This window comes from Mustela lutreola, chromosome 8, assembly GCF_030435805.1.
Source record: "Mustela lutreola isolate mMusLut2 chromosome 8, mMusLut2.pri, whole genome shotgun sequence".
NCBI lineage: Eukaryota > Metazoa > Chordata > Mammalia > Carnivora > Mustelidae > Mustela > Mustela lutreola.
Window position 1 is genome coordinate 95,316,361 of NC_081297.1, and position 13,835 is coordinate 95,330,195.

The 13,835-nt window shown below is 42.3% G+C and overlaps 1 protein-coding gene across 2 annotated transcripts in view; it reads right to left on the reverse strand.

Moving 5' to 3' along the window:
• Positions 1–2,437: 2,437 nt before the first annotated feature.
• The window catches only part of BORCS5 (BLOC-1 related complex subunit 5), a 97,001-nt gene continuing 85,603 nt past the window's right edge, over positions 2,438–13,835 (reverse strand). For both annotated transcript variants that reach the window (XM_059186067.1, XM_059186066.1), the window contains exon 4: positions 2,438–3,157. In XM_059186067.1, the coding sequence (XP_059042050.1) occupies positions 2,927–3,157 (231 nt within the window). In that variant the 3' untranslated portion in view covers positions 2,438–2,926. The remainder of the gene's footprint in view (positions 3,158–13,835) is intronic.

Consider the following 13,835-nt stretch of genomic DNA (forward strand, 5'->3'; position numbering starts at 1 on the left):
AACCCTAACCAGAAACAAACAGAGATTGTGGAAAACAGTTCAGCTCAGCCAAGTTGACAACACTGCAAAACCACCCCCCACAGCATAAACACTCACTAGAATTCTCTAAAAAAATACTGAATTTGCCTATTGTTCTCTGCTTCTACCCGGTAATGAGGAGCCTCAGTACTTAGGACCCAAATGCAAGTTATTATCATTTTGTCTAACTTTTAAAAAAAAATTTTCCCCCAGTAAGCTCTACTCCCTCTATACATGGGGCCTGAGCTCACAGTCCTGAGACCAGGAGTTGCATGCTGTACCGACCAGGCCAACCAGGCACCCCCATCTAACTTCTTTATAAGAAGAGTTGGGTTTTGAGGTGGGTGGCAAGCCGGCTGGCTGGCTGGCTGAGAGTATTCTCATGCCGTGATCGGTCCACCCTCCTGCCACACTCACCATGAACTGTTGAAACACAGCGAGCGAGCTCTGTCCTCAGGGAGCTTGGTCTGCGTCTCATTTTATTTGCTCTATGCTTTAATTTATGAATTACACTAAGTGTGGTGATGGTAACAGCGCCTGACCCCCAAGCTGCTCTTACAGTTCTTCGTACTCAGAAAGCTGCAAGCACGTCCGTGTTCAGACCGGGGATCTGCAATCTGCACACTCCAGGAACTCTGAAAAACACGATGGTGATGGCTTAAAAAAGCCACTTCCTGCCAGTCTTGGCAAAGGGGAATAGAAGCATTCCTTGTATAATTTTTTCAAAACTCAATTTCTGCTGGTTTGAAATTAAAGAAAGGAAAAAACAGTAATGAGTATGGGTAGCGCCTAGTCTGGCTACAAGGGATATTAAAATATATTGTGAAATTATATTAAAACAGTATAGAAAAGTGAAGAACCACATGAAACGGGGGAGAAAGATGAGTGGATGAGAACAGAGCTCAGAATTAGCTCCTCAATCACATGGAAATGTGGAACATGACAGAAGAGGTACTGTGCCTCAGCGGGGGGGAAGACACATTCACTAAACATCGCCACCCTCCCCTCGGTGACATTTCCTAAAATAACCTTAGCTATTAATAGGTTTCTAAGAAACAAAACATCTTTCTGGATTTGTACCCTCGAATAAATTCCTCTAGAAATGATTTAAGACCCAGTAAAATCCTGACCATCAAAAGGCATTAGAAACACAAACTTCCTTCACCAGTGCGGCCCAACAGAGGTTCAAGGGAGAGTTCCTCCCTCCCCAGCTCGCGGCTTCCGAGTCCCCCACAACTCCCTCACACCACTTTGTCTCCTGAGGCTGGCCATCTCTAGGCCACCTTCCTAATGGGGAGAGGAAGGCATCAGTCCAGGAAGGCAGATATGGGAAGTCACCCGCTGAAAGAGGGGGATGCCGCCTTGGCCTCTTCCCTGGGCTCTGGTGACCATCTGCTCTTTCCAGCTCAGAGGGATGAACAGTCTTGATATTCTTCGGTTGTTCCTTCGAAAATCCTGGAAGCTGTTTTTTTTTTTTTTTTTTTAATCCTGTGTCTGAATTCATTTTTTTTTTCCATTTAGCTTCAAATGCTCAAGTTTCTTTGTTATCCAATTATTTTAGGTCCTACATTTTATTCTGGGTTCTAAGAATCTTACAAAATAGTATCTATTCAAAATCCTAGATTAGAATCAGATCGCATTTACCAGAGATATGCTTAAAAGGATCAACTTCAAGGTTATAGCAACTTAAGGTTATAAAGCTACCAAAGTCTGTTTTTGATATCTCAAAACACCTTCAGAAGTTTAGAGGATTTAATAAGGGGAACGAGGACAGGATGTCCTGGCCCAGAGGCTTCCCCATATTCCCAGCTCCTGGTCGCGACGAGCCTGCCTCCACCTGGTCCTCCATTCTGTTTCTTTGCATCTTTAGCCTTTCTTCCGTGGGGACAGCTCTGAGGTGCAAACTCCTGCACTAAGCACTTCTGCAGTTACTTAGGTGGCTTCCTTTCCTAAACTTCCACAGAAGCTCAGCAGCACTGTGAGTTTCCTCTCTGAAGAAAAGGAGGGCCGGGACCCCAGAGGCCTGTTTGTAGTCAGGGCACAACATCTGGCAGAGCAAGTGGATTCGACACACGCCTGCTGCAGGCATTTCAAAGACTGAACACTCTGGAGGTTTACCAGGCTAGTAAAATCAGTGTGGGTTAAAACCTTGTCACAGAAACTGGAGTCTTGCCAGTGCTGATGTAATAATATGAGGAAACCTAAACCACGTGTACATTAAGGAAACCAGTTATCAGTGGGAGATGAGCCCAATGAGAGTGTTCAAAGGAAGTCCTCAGTCTCCAATGATGACACACAAGGGACACCATAACCCAGCACACAACAAAAATACCAGTGTCCCACCGCGGCAGGAACAGGGTGCCCCAGATAAAGACCTGACATGATGTCAACGGGGCAGGAAGAGTAACAACACCAAGACTTGGATTAAATTAGTTCTTTATGTTTACAATTCATAACCCGGAAAGCCTACTGAGTAAAATTTCATGAAAGCCTTGAGGACACAGAGCTTCTTAAACCATTTCTCCCCTTCTCTCCATATTTTCACTCCGCAAGCTAGACTTGACAATAAACACTCTCAATTAAAAAAAGAAAATCTAAACAAAATAAAAAGAATTCCCGACACAGAGTTCTGCAAGAAATTTCTAATAATTCAGATACTCCAAATTCGGTTAGCACCGAGAATGAGTTTGGTTTGTTTTGCCAAGGGGAAAACGCATCAAGGAAAGGGGTAGGTGGCGCAGGATCAGAATTTCAGGCCAGCCGGACCGCTACACACCCCTTCCCGAAGTCCCAGAGCCTCCACTCGGCTTTAGGATCCAGTCAGCTCCTGGGTCTGGGGCCCCAGGGGCAGTGCCTGGCTCTGTCCCCAGAGAGCAAGCGCCCAGCCAGCCAGAGGGGAGTGGCAACCCTAGAGCTTGAGCTCCCTCTCTGGTTTCATGCTGAAGGGCTCCAAGCGTTCACTCTCTGGCAGCAAGCTGTTGAGCCGCTCCATCAGGGGCACCGTCTGGTCAATGCCCATCTGGATGCGGCGGAGGATGGCCGACATCTCGTTGACTTTCTGGATCTGCTCCGCGTATTTGGCGTATCTCTTCTGGCGCTCCTGCATGAAGCTGAAGAGCGTCTCCACAGACAAATCCATCTGCAGAGGGAGAAAAGAAGGAAACGCATTAAACCTAGTTGAACCAAGTCCTCTCCAGGGGACCAGGTATCCAGTAGGAGTCCCGCAGGCTGGTCGGCTTACAGGAAGCGCTGGCGATGGAAAACCTCCCCCTGACCACCCCTCTGTCACCTGCTGCCCCATGGTCACCTCTGCAGGAGGGTCTGAGACACTTACACCTTGTGGAGACCCTCAGATTTTTTTTCTCTAGCTCTACATAAAGAATCCTGGGTTTGGAAATTAGACCAGAATTTCAATGTGGCTCTGCCACTGGGGTTGATAATACTTAACTTTTTTGCACATCTGCAAAAACCAGGGAACTCAGCGTGCCTGGGTCACTCAGATGGCAGATGGTTAAGCATCTGCCTTCAGCTCAGGTCATGATCCTGGGGTCCTAGAATCCAGCCTTGGGCTCCCTGCTCAGTGGGGAGAGTCTGCTTCTCCCTCTCCTGCTGCTGCTCCTCCTGCTCATGCTCTAATAAATCTTTATTTATTTATTTTTTAAAAATTTATTTTTTAAAGATTTTATTTATTTGACAGAGAGAGACACACAGTGAGAGAGGGAACACAAGCCGGGGGAGAGGGAGAAGCAGGCTTCCCACTGAGCAGGGGGCCCGACTTAGGGCTTGATCCCTGGACCCCAGGATCATGACCTGAGCTAAAGGCAGAGACTTAATGACTGAGCCACCAGGCTCCCCTCAAATAAATAAAATCTTAAAAAAATAACAAACCAGGGAAATGATTCCCCTACTGTGAGGACGGAGTGAGAGCACACACCCAGCACAGGACCTGGCATGGCTCAGAGGAGCTTCACAACACAGGTGTCATTCCTCCCTGTCTTCCTTGAATGGCTGCGGGCTGGCAGCCCCTGGGGACAAGTTCAGGGAAAGGGCTGGCTTTCTCTGATAGCCAAGGCGCAAGTCCACACCATTCACCACACTGCTGTGAGGCAAACCGCTCCATGCACTCTCTCCCCTGGTTAAACAAATGTTAGGCTCTGTGTTCCCCTTTTGTGACTATTTTCTTCCCCTGGGGAAGTTTTTTGGAAACTATCACATGGATAAAAATAAGGGGAGGGAACGTCCAGCCTGTCAGGTGCCTACACCCACCCCTCCTGTGTAGGGAAGAAACAAACTACCAAGACTCTAATTTCTACCCTTAAATTGAGTTCAAATGCTACATCAGCCCCCGTTCTTGTCTACTCCAGGAGCACGACCCTACCCAACCCTCAGCCCCAAGCAAAGTGCAGGCACCCAATACATGCTACCAGAGTCTGGAAATGGTGTGATAAAAACCAAACTACAGGGCTCCTGGTGGCTCAGTCAGTTAAGCATCCACTCTTGGTTTCAGCTCAGGTCAGGATCTCAAGGTTGTGAGATCGAACCCTACACTGGGCTCTGTGCCAGGCTTGGAGTCTGCTTGAGATTCTCATTCTTCCTCTCCCTCTGCCCCTCTCCTCCATCTAACAAAACAAAACAAAACACAACACCAAATGAAACAAACAGGAGGAAACTAAAGTCAGCCCCATGAAAAATAACCAGTTCTATTTTTATACCGTGTTTGTGTGTGTGTGTTGGGGGGGCAGTGAGGAGAAGGATGGTGAGTAAGGGAGGTGTTAGAAGAATTTCATGCTTGTTTGTTCTATGCTGGTTCTTTCGTCACTTGTTTCGAAATGCTCAGGGGACAAAAATAAAAACAAAACAAAAAAAAACAAAAACCAGCTTGTGGGAGAAGAGCAAGGGAGGGAAACCACTACCTCCCAACACTGTGGAAGCAGTTTATACCTTCAGATGGTTCTCTGCAACCCTGTTCAGTCATTCCAGCACTTTCAGGTAGTGGGCCAGTAAATTATAGCATTCCTAAGAATCAACCATGGGGCCTTTTCAGAATGGCAATTCAGGCCAGCACCTAGAAACACTCTGCCTTCCAACAGACAGTGGTGATGTGGGAGCTTGCTGGACTCCTCATAAGAACCAGCAGAGCTCATCAAACTGCCAGCTCCAGCATTTGGCACCATTTGAGTTACCCTATTTCACTTGGCTTGGGTGCTTCTGAGCTCCCCACACCCAACTCTACCAGACCTGACAAACACCTGTGAAATTTATGTGAAATGTCCTACAAGACTCTAACTTGTCTTGTCTTAGGTCCTTGGCAATCAACCACTTCCCTCCTGACTTATACTTGACCAGACAGTGGCATTTGTTCAAATGACATATACTTGCCCACACATTTCCACATCTGACTGGGGCCCATTTCTGATGTATCCAGAGCTCTTGTCCAAGCACTCCATGTTTAGTGCCTGGGTGAGCACACATAATTCAAGCACGCTGTTGACACACATGGACAGTATGTCTCTTCAGAGTCAATTCCCTGACAGTCCATGGAGGAAAAAACCACGGAGGAGGAAACCTCAAGCTGAGTGACCTGTGAGGTCTCACGGTGACAGAAGTAAAACTATAACAGAGACCTCCTCAGTCTAGCAACTTCCTTTCAGCTGTATTCCCCGAGCAAGAGAGCATACCATTATTGGACATGACATTCTAGTTGGTCCATAGCATGGCATTAAAGCACATCGAATCGCATGATGGAGACATTGCCTTTTAAACCTTTTCCCCTTCTGACTGCTGCCAGGAAAGTCTCGCGTGGGTGCAAGTAAGACTTTAAAATCTGGGGAAGTGTAACATAACTAGTGATGCCGATTTCTCACATCCCTGCCCTTTGCTCTCTTGAGTCACCACCACAGCTGCTCCCTAACACCTCCTTCTGTTTGCACACGTGTGCACACAGACTTTCCCCTGCACACCCGACTTTAAGGCAGTAAGGCAGCATCTAATGCAATTCTGAATCTTACCATTTTGACCATCTGGAACATATCCTTATTCACCTTTCCTATTTCTATTTTTGGTGCAAAGATTCTAATGAGGAAGCAGATATATAATATAGTCAACAGACCTATGCTGGTACTACAGTGTGCCATCTGCAAGGTCCTGGGGACATAGATACTGAGAACCACACTATCTGTACCCCACACAGCTTACTGTACGTTAACATGACTTTTGTTTTCCACTGTCTTTGTTAATGTTATCTTGGTTCTTCCAGAAAACAGGCCCAGAAAGGAAAATATTGCAAATAACTTTGTTTCAGGAACTTTCAGAAAAACAACATAAGTGAAAAAAACTACTAGATTTTCCAACAGACAGAGAATGAGTACTTATTTTCCACAACCCCTGTCTCAAAACCCATGCCTTGCTATGACCACATGATTAAGTTCTAGACAGCGGTACATATACGTGGAAGTCTCTCAGGGCAGCTTCTGGTAACTTCCTTAAAACTCAGATGGCATACACCCTGCTCCTGCATCCCTTCCCTCACTCTGCTCCTGTAGGAATGCAGATGCAGCCCCCTTAGACCACGAGAATAAGTATGGAAACACCCTAGGGTTGGTAGAGCAGTGAGCTAGAAGACTAGGTCTATGAGGACTTTTGTGGCTGACAGTAGTACCAGCCCTGTGAGAGAAAAATAAATTTCCACTCTGTATAAACCACTGTGATTTTGGACCTCTGTAACACCACTTGAATTTAATCTTCTCCTGGTAGAAATGAAAGAGATAAATTGCCTGCCGTCAAGGAACTCACTGTTTATTCTGAAATTCATACCTCATTATGTTGCCCTACATATGCATATACTGTCTCTGATGGCAGGAGAATTCAAAGGACAAGTAAAACAGAAGGTGAAATCACTTATCTGTAGAATGTGCTCAAACTTGTTCCAAATACCTTATTTGGACAGTACGGCCTATTTGCTCATCTGGGCAGTCCACTGTTAGAAACATCCAAAATATTAGCAAATCAAACCCAGCAATGATACATCAAAACCAAGTAAGGTTTATCTCAAAGATGCAAGCCTTTTCAGCATCTAAACAACAAAGTAATCTGCCATGTCAACAGAATTAAGGTTAAAAATTATATAATCATGCAGAAAAAGCATTTGACAAATTCATTTATGAAAAATTTTGAAAATCTGAAAACTTCCTCAACCTAATAAAAGGCATTTATGAAAAACCTACAGCTAACATCATAGTGGTAAAGGATACTTTAATCGGGAACAAGGCAAGGATGTCTACTCTCATCACTTCTATTCAACACTGTACTAGAAGTCTTAGCCAGTGCAATAAATCAATATAAGGAAATAAAAGGCACAGGAACTAGAGAGGAATATATAAAAGGGTCTCATCTGTAGATTATATGACCATGTGTTTGGAAAAATCTTAAGGACTCTACCAAAACTAATAAAACTAACAAGTGAGTTTATTAGCAAGGTTGCAAGATACATGGCCAATATACAAAAACTGATTTTATTTCTATATACTTGCAATGAACAACTAGACAATATAATTTAAAAACACTATTTACAATTACTTAGGGGAAAATTCAACAAAATATCTACAAGACCTATACACTGATAATACAAAACTCTGCTGTGAAAAATTAAAGGTGATCTCAGAAAATGGTAAGCATACCATGTTCATGGATTGGAAGAGTCAATATCATTAAGATGTCTATTCTTGCCAAGAGTCAACTGCAATCTGAATCAAAATTCTAGAAGGAATTTCTCACAGGGATTCGATAAACTGATTCCGGGTACATAAAATGGCCAAAAGAATTTGAAAAACCCTCAAAGTGTGAAGACTTACAGTACTTGATTTCAAGACAGTATAAAGCTACAATAATCAGGATAGTATGATATTAGCATAGAGACAAACACACAGATCAATGAAGCTGAATGGAGAGTACAGAAATAGGTCTAAACATATGTGGTCAACTATTTTTTTTTTTTTTAAGATTTTATTAATTTATTTGACAGAGAGAAAGATCACAAGTAGGCGGAGAGTCAGGCAGAGAGAGAGGAGGAAGCAGGCTCCCGCTGAGCAAAGAGCCCGATGCGGGGCTCGATCCCAGGACACTGAGATCATGACCTGAGCCGAAGGCAGCGGCTTAATCCACTGAGCCACCCAGGCGCCCCAACTATTTTTTTTTTTTAAACAAAGGTTCCAAGATAATTCAGTGGGGAAAGTAAAGTTTTTCAATTATTTGTGTTAGAACAACTAGATATCTATATGGAAAAAACAAATCTGGACCCCTACACTTAAAGCCATACAGAAAAAGTACCATGACATGGATCACAGTCCTAAACATAATAGCTAAAACTATAAAATCTCTAAAAAGAAAACAGGAGAATAACCTTTGCCATCTGGAGTAGGCAAAGAATCTTAATCAAAATTTAAAACTTTTCTTAGATACCATGAAGAAAATGAAAAGTCAAGCCACAGACTGAATAAAAATATTTACAATACATATATCTGATAATAGGTATCCAGAATAAGTAAAGAATTATTACAACCCAATATTAAGAAAAAAATCCAGGGGCACCTGGGTAGCTTAGTTGGTTGACCATCTGACTCTTGATTTCTGCTCAGGTCATGATCTCAGGGTTTGTGATCGAGCCCTGCCTTGTCAGACTTGGCACTCAGTGGGGAGTCTGAGATCCTCTCTCCCTCTGCCACTCCCTGCTCCTGCCCTATGCTCACTCTCTCAAAAAATAAATCTTTGAAAAGAGAAAGAAAGAAAAAAAATTCAAATTTGGGATATTTTTAAGAGTACTGCCCTGCAGCTTCTGTCTCACTAAAACACTGAGGGTGCCTGGGTGGCTCAGTCAGTTAAGTGGCTGTCTTCAGCTCAGGTCATGATACCAGGGGTCCTGGGGATCAAGCCCCACATCAGGCTCCCTGCTCAGCAGAGAGCCTGCTTCTCCCCTCTCCCTCTGCCTGCTGCTCTGCCTACTTGTGTTTTCTATTTCTCTGTCAAATAAATAAATAAAATCGTTAAAACAAAAATAAATAAAACACTAAGTGATTTTCTAAGGGGAAAAAACAGCTTTTAAGATATTTAAAAGGAGAATTAAGACCCTCTCCAGGAAAGTAAGCCTCCAACTGATTATCTGAGTATGAACTGAGTTTATTAAAAAGAAAGGTAGGGGAGAAGAGGTCAGTGAAGAATCCTCCAGGAGATCATCTGGACATGGAATCTGACCCTCTTTGTCCCAAGAGGGTCAGTATATACAATCTGTCTCTATATACAACAAAGTATATAAAACTTGTCTGAGGATTGCACCTATGGGCACTATTAAGTAAACTGGACTACAGTTCAAGGGAAAAATTGGGCTGCCCTGTGGTCTCGGTTGAGCATGCAACTCTGATCTCAGGGTTGTGAGTTCAAGCCCCACATTGGATGTAGAGATTACTTAAAATCTTAAAAAAAAAAAAAAAAGGAACAGGAACAGGAACAAAAAGAGTAGCTAGATGCTAACCAAACAGTTGTCTCAATAGAACTCCCTTGATGAAGCTCTGACACAGTGTGGCAGGGAAAAAATTCTAGTCAGTACTTAAATCATTCTGGAGGCTTCTAGCTCATGTCCAAGACTATCCTAAATCCCATTCCTTGTCTCTAAATATTTACTGCTTCCAAATGAGAAGTGGCTATTCATAACACTGCACATCAAACCTCAGGGAGACCTGTTTCATAGAAACTCCTGCCTTGACTGACCTGGAGTGGCAGACTTCATTGCTTTCAGACCCACTGGCTTAAATTCTCAGTAGTCCACTTCCCAAAGGTTTAGCCAGAGCTTTTTACCTCAGCCGTGAACTTACTGTTCAGACCCTCCAAATGACCTGTGTAGATATCTGAAGGCATTCCTAAGCTCAAACTTAGTGAGAGTCACTCTGAGAGGACCAGCCTTCTATGGAAGCAACACAATAAACAAAAAATTAAGGTGAGGCTGAGTAATCATTCTAGATTCATAACAAACTACATATAGCTTGCAGATGAAGACAGTGGTGTCAGAACTGGGTCAAAATCCCGGGCCACAGCAACTTCTTTCAAGATATGTCTCCAAAGGCAAAGGAAATAAACTCAAAAAATGAACTTTTGGGACTTCATCAAGATCAAAAACTTCTGCACAAAAAGTAAACAGTCAACATAACAAAGAGGCAACCCACGGAATGGGAGAAGATATTCACAAATGACACTACAAAGGGCTGATATCCAAGACCTATAAAGAACTCCTCAAACTCAACACTCAGAAAAAACAGATAATCACGTCAAAAAATGGGCAGAACACATGAACAGACACTTCTTCAAAGAAGATATACAAATGGCTAATAGACACATGAAAAAATGTTCATCATCACTAGCCATCAGGGAGATTCAAATCAAAACTACATTGAGATACCACCTTACACTAGTTAGAATGGCCAAAATCAACAAGATGGTAAAAAACAAGTGTTGGAGAGGATGTGAAGTAAAGGGAACCCTCTTACACTGTTGGTGGGAATGCAAGTTGGTACAGCCACTTTGGAAAACAGTGTGGAGATTCCTCAAGAAATTATGACCCTGCAATTGCACTACTGAGTCTTTACCCCAAAGATACAGATGGGGTCAAAAAAAGGGCCATTTGTACCACAATGTTCATAGCAGCAATGGCCACAGTCGCCAAACTGTGGAAAGAACCAAGATGCCCTTCAATGGATGAATGGATAAAGAAGGTGGTGCATATATACAATCAAGTATTATACCTCCATCAGAAAGGATGAATACCCAACCTTTGTATAAACATGGACGGGACTGGAAGAGATTATGCTGAGTGAAGTAAGTCAAGCAGAGAGTCAAGTATCATATGGTTTCACTTACTTGTGGAGCATAAGGAATAACACAGAGGACATGGGGAGATGGAGAGAAGCGAGTTGGGGGAAATTGGAGGGGGAGACAAACCATGAGAGACTGTGGACTCTGAGAAACAAACTGAGGGTTTTGAAGGGGAGGGGTTGGGGTGATGGGTGAGGCTGGTGGTGGCTACTAAGGAGGGCACGTATTGCATGGAGCACTGGGTGTGGTACATAAACAATGAATTTTGTAACACTGAAAATAAAATGGGGAAAAAAAAAAGAGCTTACCGATAATAAAATAACTCCTGAATAAATATAAAATAAAGCATGGACAAAAAAAAAAAAAAAATCTTGGTTCTGCATATGACTGATTACCTTTGTAACTTTTTTTTCTTTTAAAGTAATCTCCATGCCCACCATGGGGCTTCAACTCATGAGTCCAAGATCAAGAGTCTCAGGCTCTACTAAGCAAGCCAGGCACCCCTATCTTTATGATTGAACCAGTCACTTAACCTGTTTGAGCCTTAGCTTCCTCACCCTTAAACTGGGCATAATGACAGTACTTATTTAAGAAGGCTGATGTGAGGAAAAATGAGATAACCTGTACAAAAAGCCTATAATAGCCCCCAGAAAAACAGAGCACCCTAAATTATAACATATATGTGAACTGAAATAGAAACTGTGTCTAAAAACTCCTTTTCATGACAAATGGAAAAACAGGATAAGAAATTTAGTAAAGGGGCGCCTGGGTGGCTCAGTGGGTTAACCCTCTGCCTTCAGCTCAGGTCATGATCCCAGAGTCCTAGGATTGAGCCCCACATCGGGCTCTCTGCTCAGCAGGGAGCCTGCTTCCCCCTCTGTCTTTGCCTGCCTCTCTGCCTACTTGTGGTTTCTCTCTGTCAAATAAATAAATCTTTAAAAAAAAAAAAGATTAAAAAAAAAGAAATTTAGTAAATAAGGGCAGGAAAAAAAATATTTTGAGGTATCCAATAGACACAATATATCTTTGTTGTAACAGTGGGAGAACTTACTGTTCTGCCTCATCGCTCTCGTACATTAACTATCTTCAAGGCTTACACAATCACTCAGATGACAATTTACCATTGTGTCTTCTGCTGACTTGTTTTATTTTTGTTCCAAACTCTTGCTACTGAAAAACTTAAAACAGAGTCACATTACTCATCTTGTAGTTTCCTGACAGAAATATTTCACACTATATAATAACTAAAATAATTACTTACCTAAAAGTCCTTCTGTGTATTTTTGATTTATATGTTCTGCCATGAGAATGAGTAACTCCTACCACTGTTTATGGTAAAATAAACAGGTATAATAAAAAAACATATAGGTGTATATGCATCTCTATATATTTTTTAAAAATATTTCGAAAGCAAGCAGGAGATGTTCTCCAACAGGAGTCCATTCCTGCAAAAATTTTGTTACATAAAATTTCCTGATGGGGTGCCCTGGCCTGCTCAGTTGGTGGACTGTGCAACTCTTGTTCCTGGGGTGTGGTTTCGAGCCCCACACTGGGTGTAGAAAAAATAAAATATTTTTTAAAATTTCCTGATAAAATAAGCTTTGATCCTGGTTTCGCACAGGTCAGTCATCTTATGTAAGATATCGAGATGCTCAATGTAACTTCCTTTTCAAAGTAAGGGTAATCTTTTCAAAGTAGTGGTACATACTAAAAAGGCCTATAGTTTTAAGTTAGAGGTATAATACAATAAGAGCTTCAAAAGATACTGTACATCTTCTAAATTCTTAAAATATTAATTGTAGATTATGTACAGGAAGATCAAAAGTAGTTTAATGACTTTTTCACAGATCAGAAGAAAAATTAGTAAACTGTGTATCACAGTTAACAAAATTCAAGTTTGTATGATCAATAGACTCTTGTTTTCCCAGCTTTTAGTGACTTAAGTTTAAAAAAAAAAAAAAAAGTTTTAAAAGACTGCTTAAGGGTGGCCTGGATCTCTCAGTCAGCTAAGCGTCTGCCCTCAGCTCAGGTCATGATCGCAGGGTCCTGGGATCGAGACCTACATCAGCTCCCTGCTCAGTGAGAACCCTGATTCTCCCTTTCATTCCCACTTGTGCTCTCTCTGTCTTTCAAATAAATAAAAAATCTTTAAAATATAAAGACTGCTTAAGAACTCAATGAGACATTAAAAAAAGTCATTTGTCTTTCCCACCCTTTAAAAGTACAGTTCAGTTTTTAAGGTAATGATGTCTCTCAGTTAACTTAGTTAGGTGTCAAGGTCAACTTTTATTCGGCCTCAATAAATAGTTCACTTTCTTTGTGTTCATTCTACATTTAAATTCTTGCTTCCCAAGGAGATTAATTTAGGACTATGGGGGTGGGAAGCAGAGGCCATGAAGGGCTGAGGCAGCTAATCAAAGGGCCGGCTGCCCCTCATCCCACATTCCAAATCCAGCCCCAGCTTTGTTCTTCCTTTGGACAGACATCCTTCTTTGGAAATGCTTCAGTGTTTTACAAAAAACTTCACCTTTCTAAAAATTCTAAGTAGCAAAACTACCAATCCCCCTGATTAGAGAGCATTAGCATAGCCATGTAAATCAGTACTGTTCCAAGGGCAGAATTTGCTGTTGCAAATTCATTTCTCCAAAGATAAACACATGGCCAAGAAGTACATGAAAAGATGTTCAACATCATTCGTCATCAGGGAATTGGAAATCAAAACCACAAAGAGATACTACTTCACACTCACTAAGATGGCGAAAATAAAATGGCAGACAATAGTGAGGATGTGGAGAAACTAAAATCCTCGGGCACTGCCAGGGGGTACGTAAAATGGTGCACTGCTTCAAAAACAGTTTGGCAGTTTCTCCAAAAGTTCAATACAGAAGTACCAGAGACTCCATCAATTTCACTCCTAGGTAAATGCCCAAGGCAACTACAATAGATGTGCATGCAAAAAC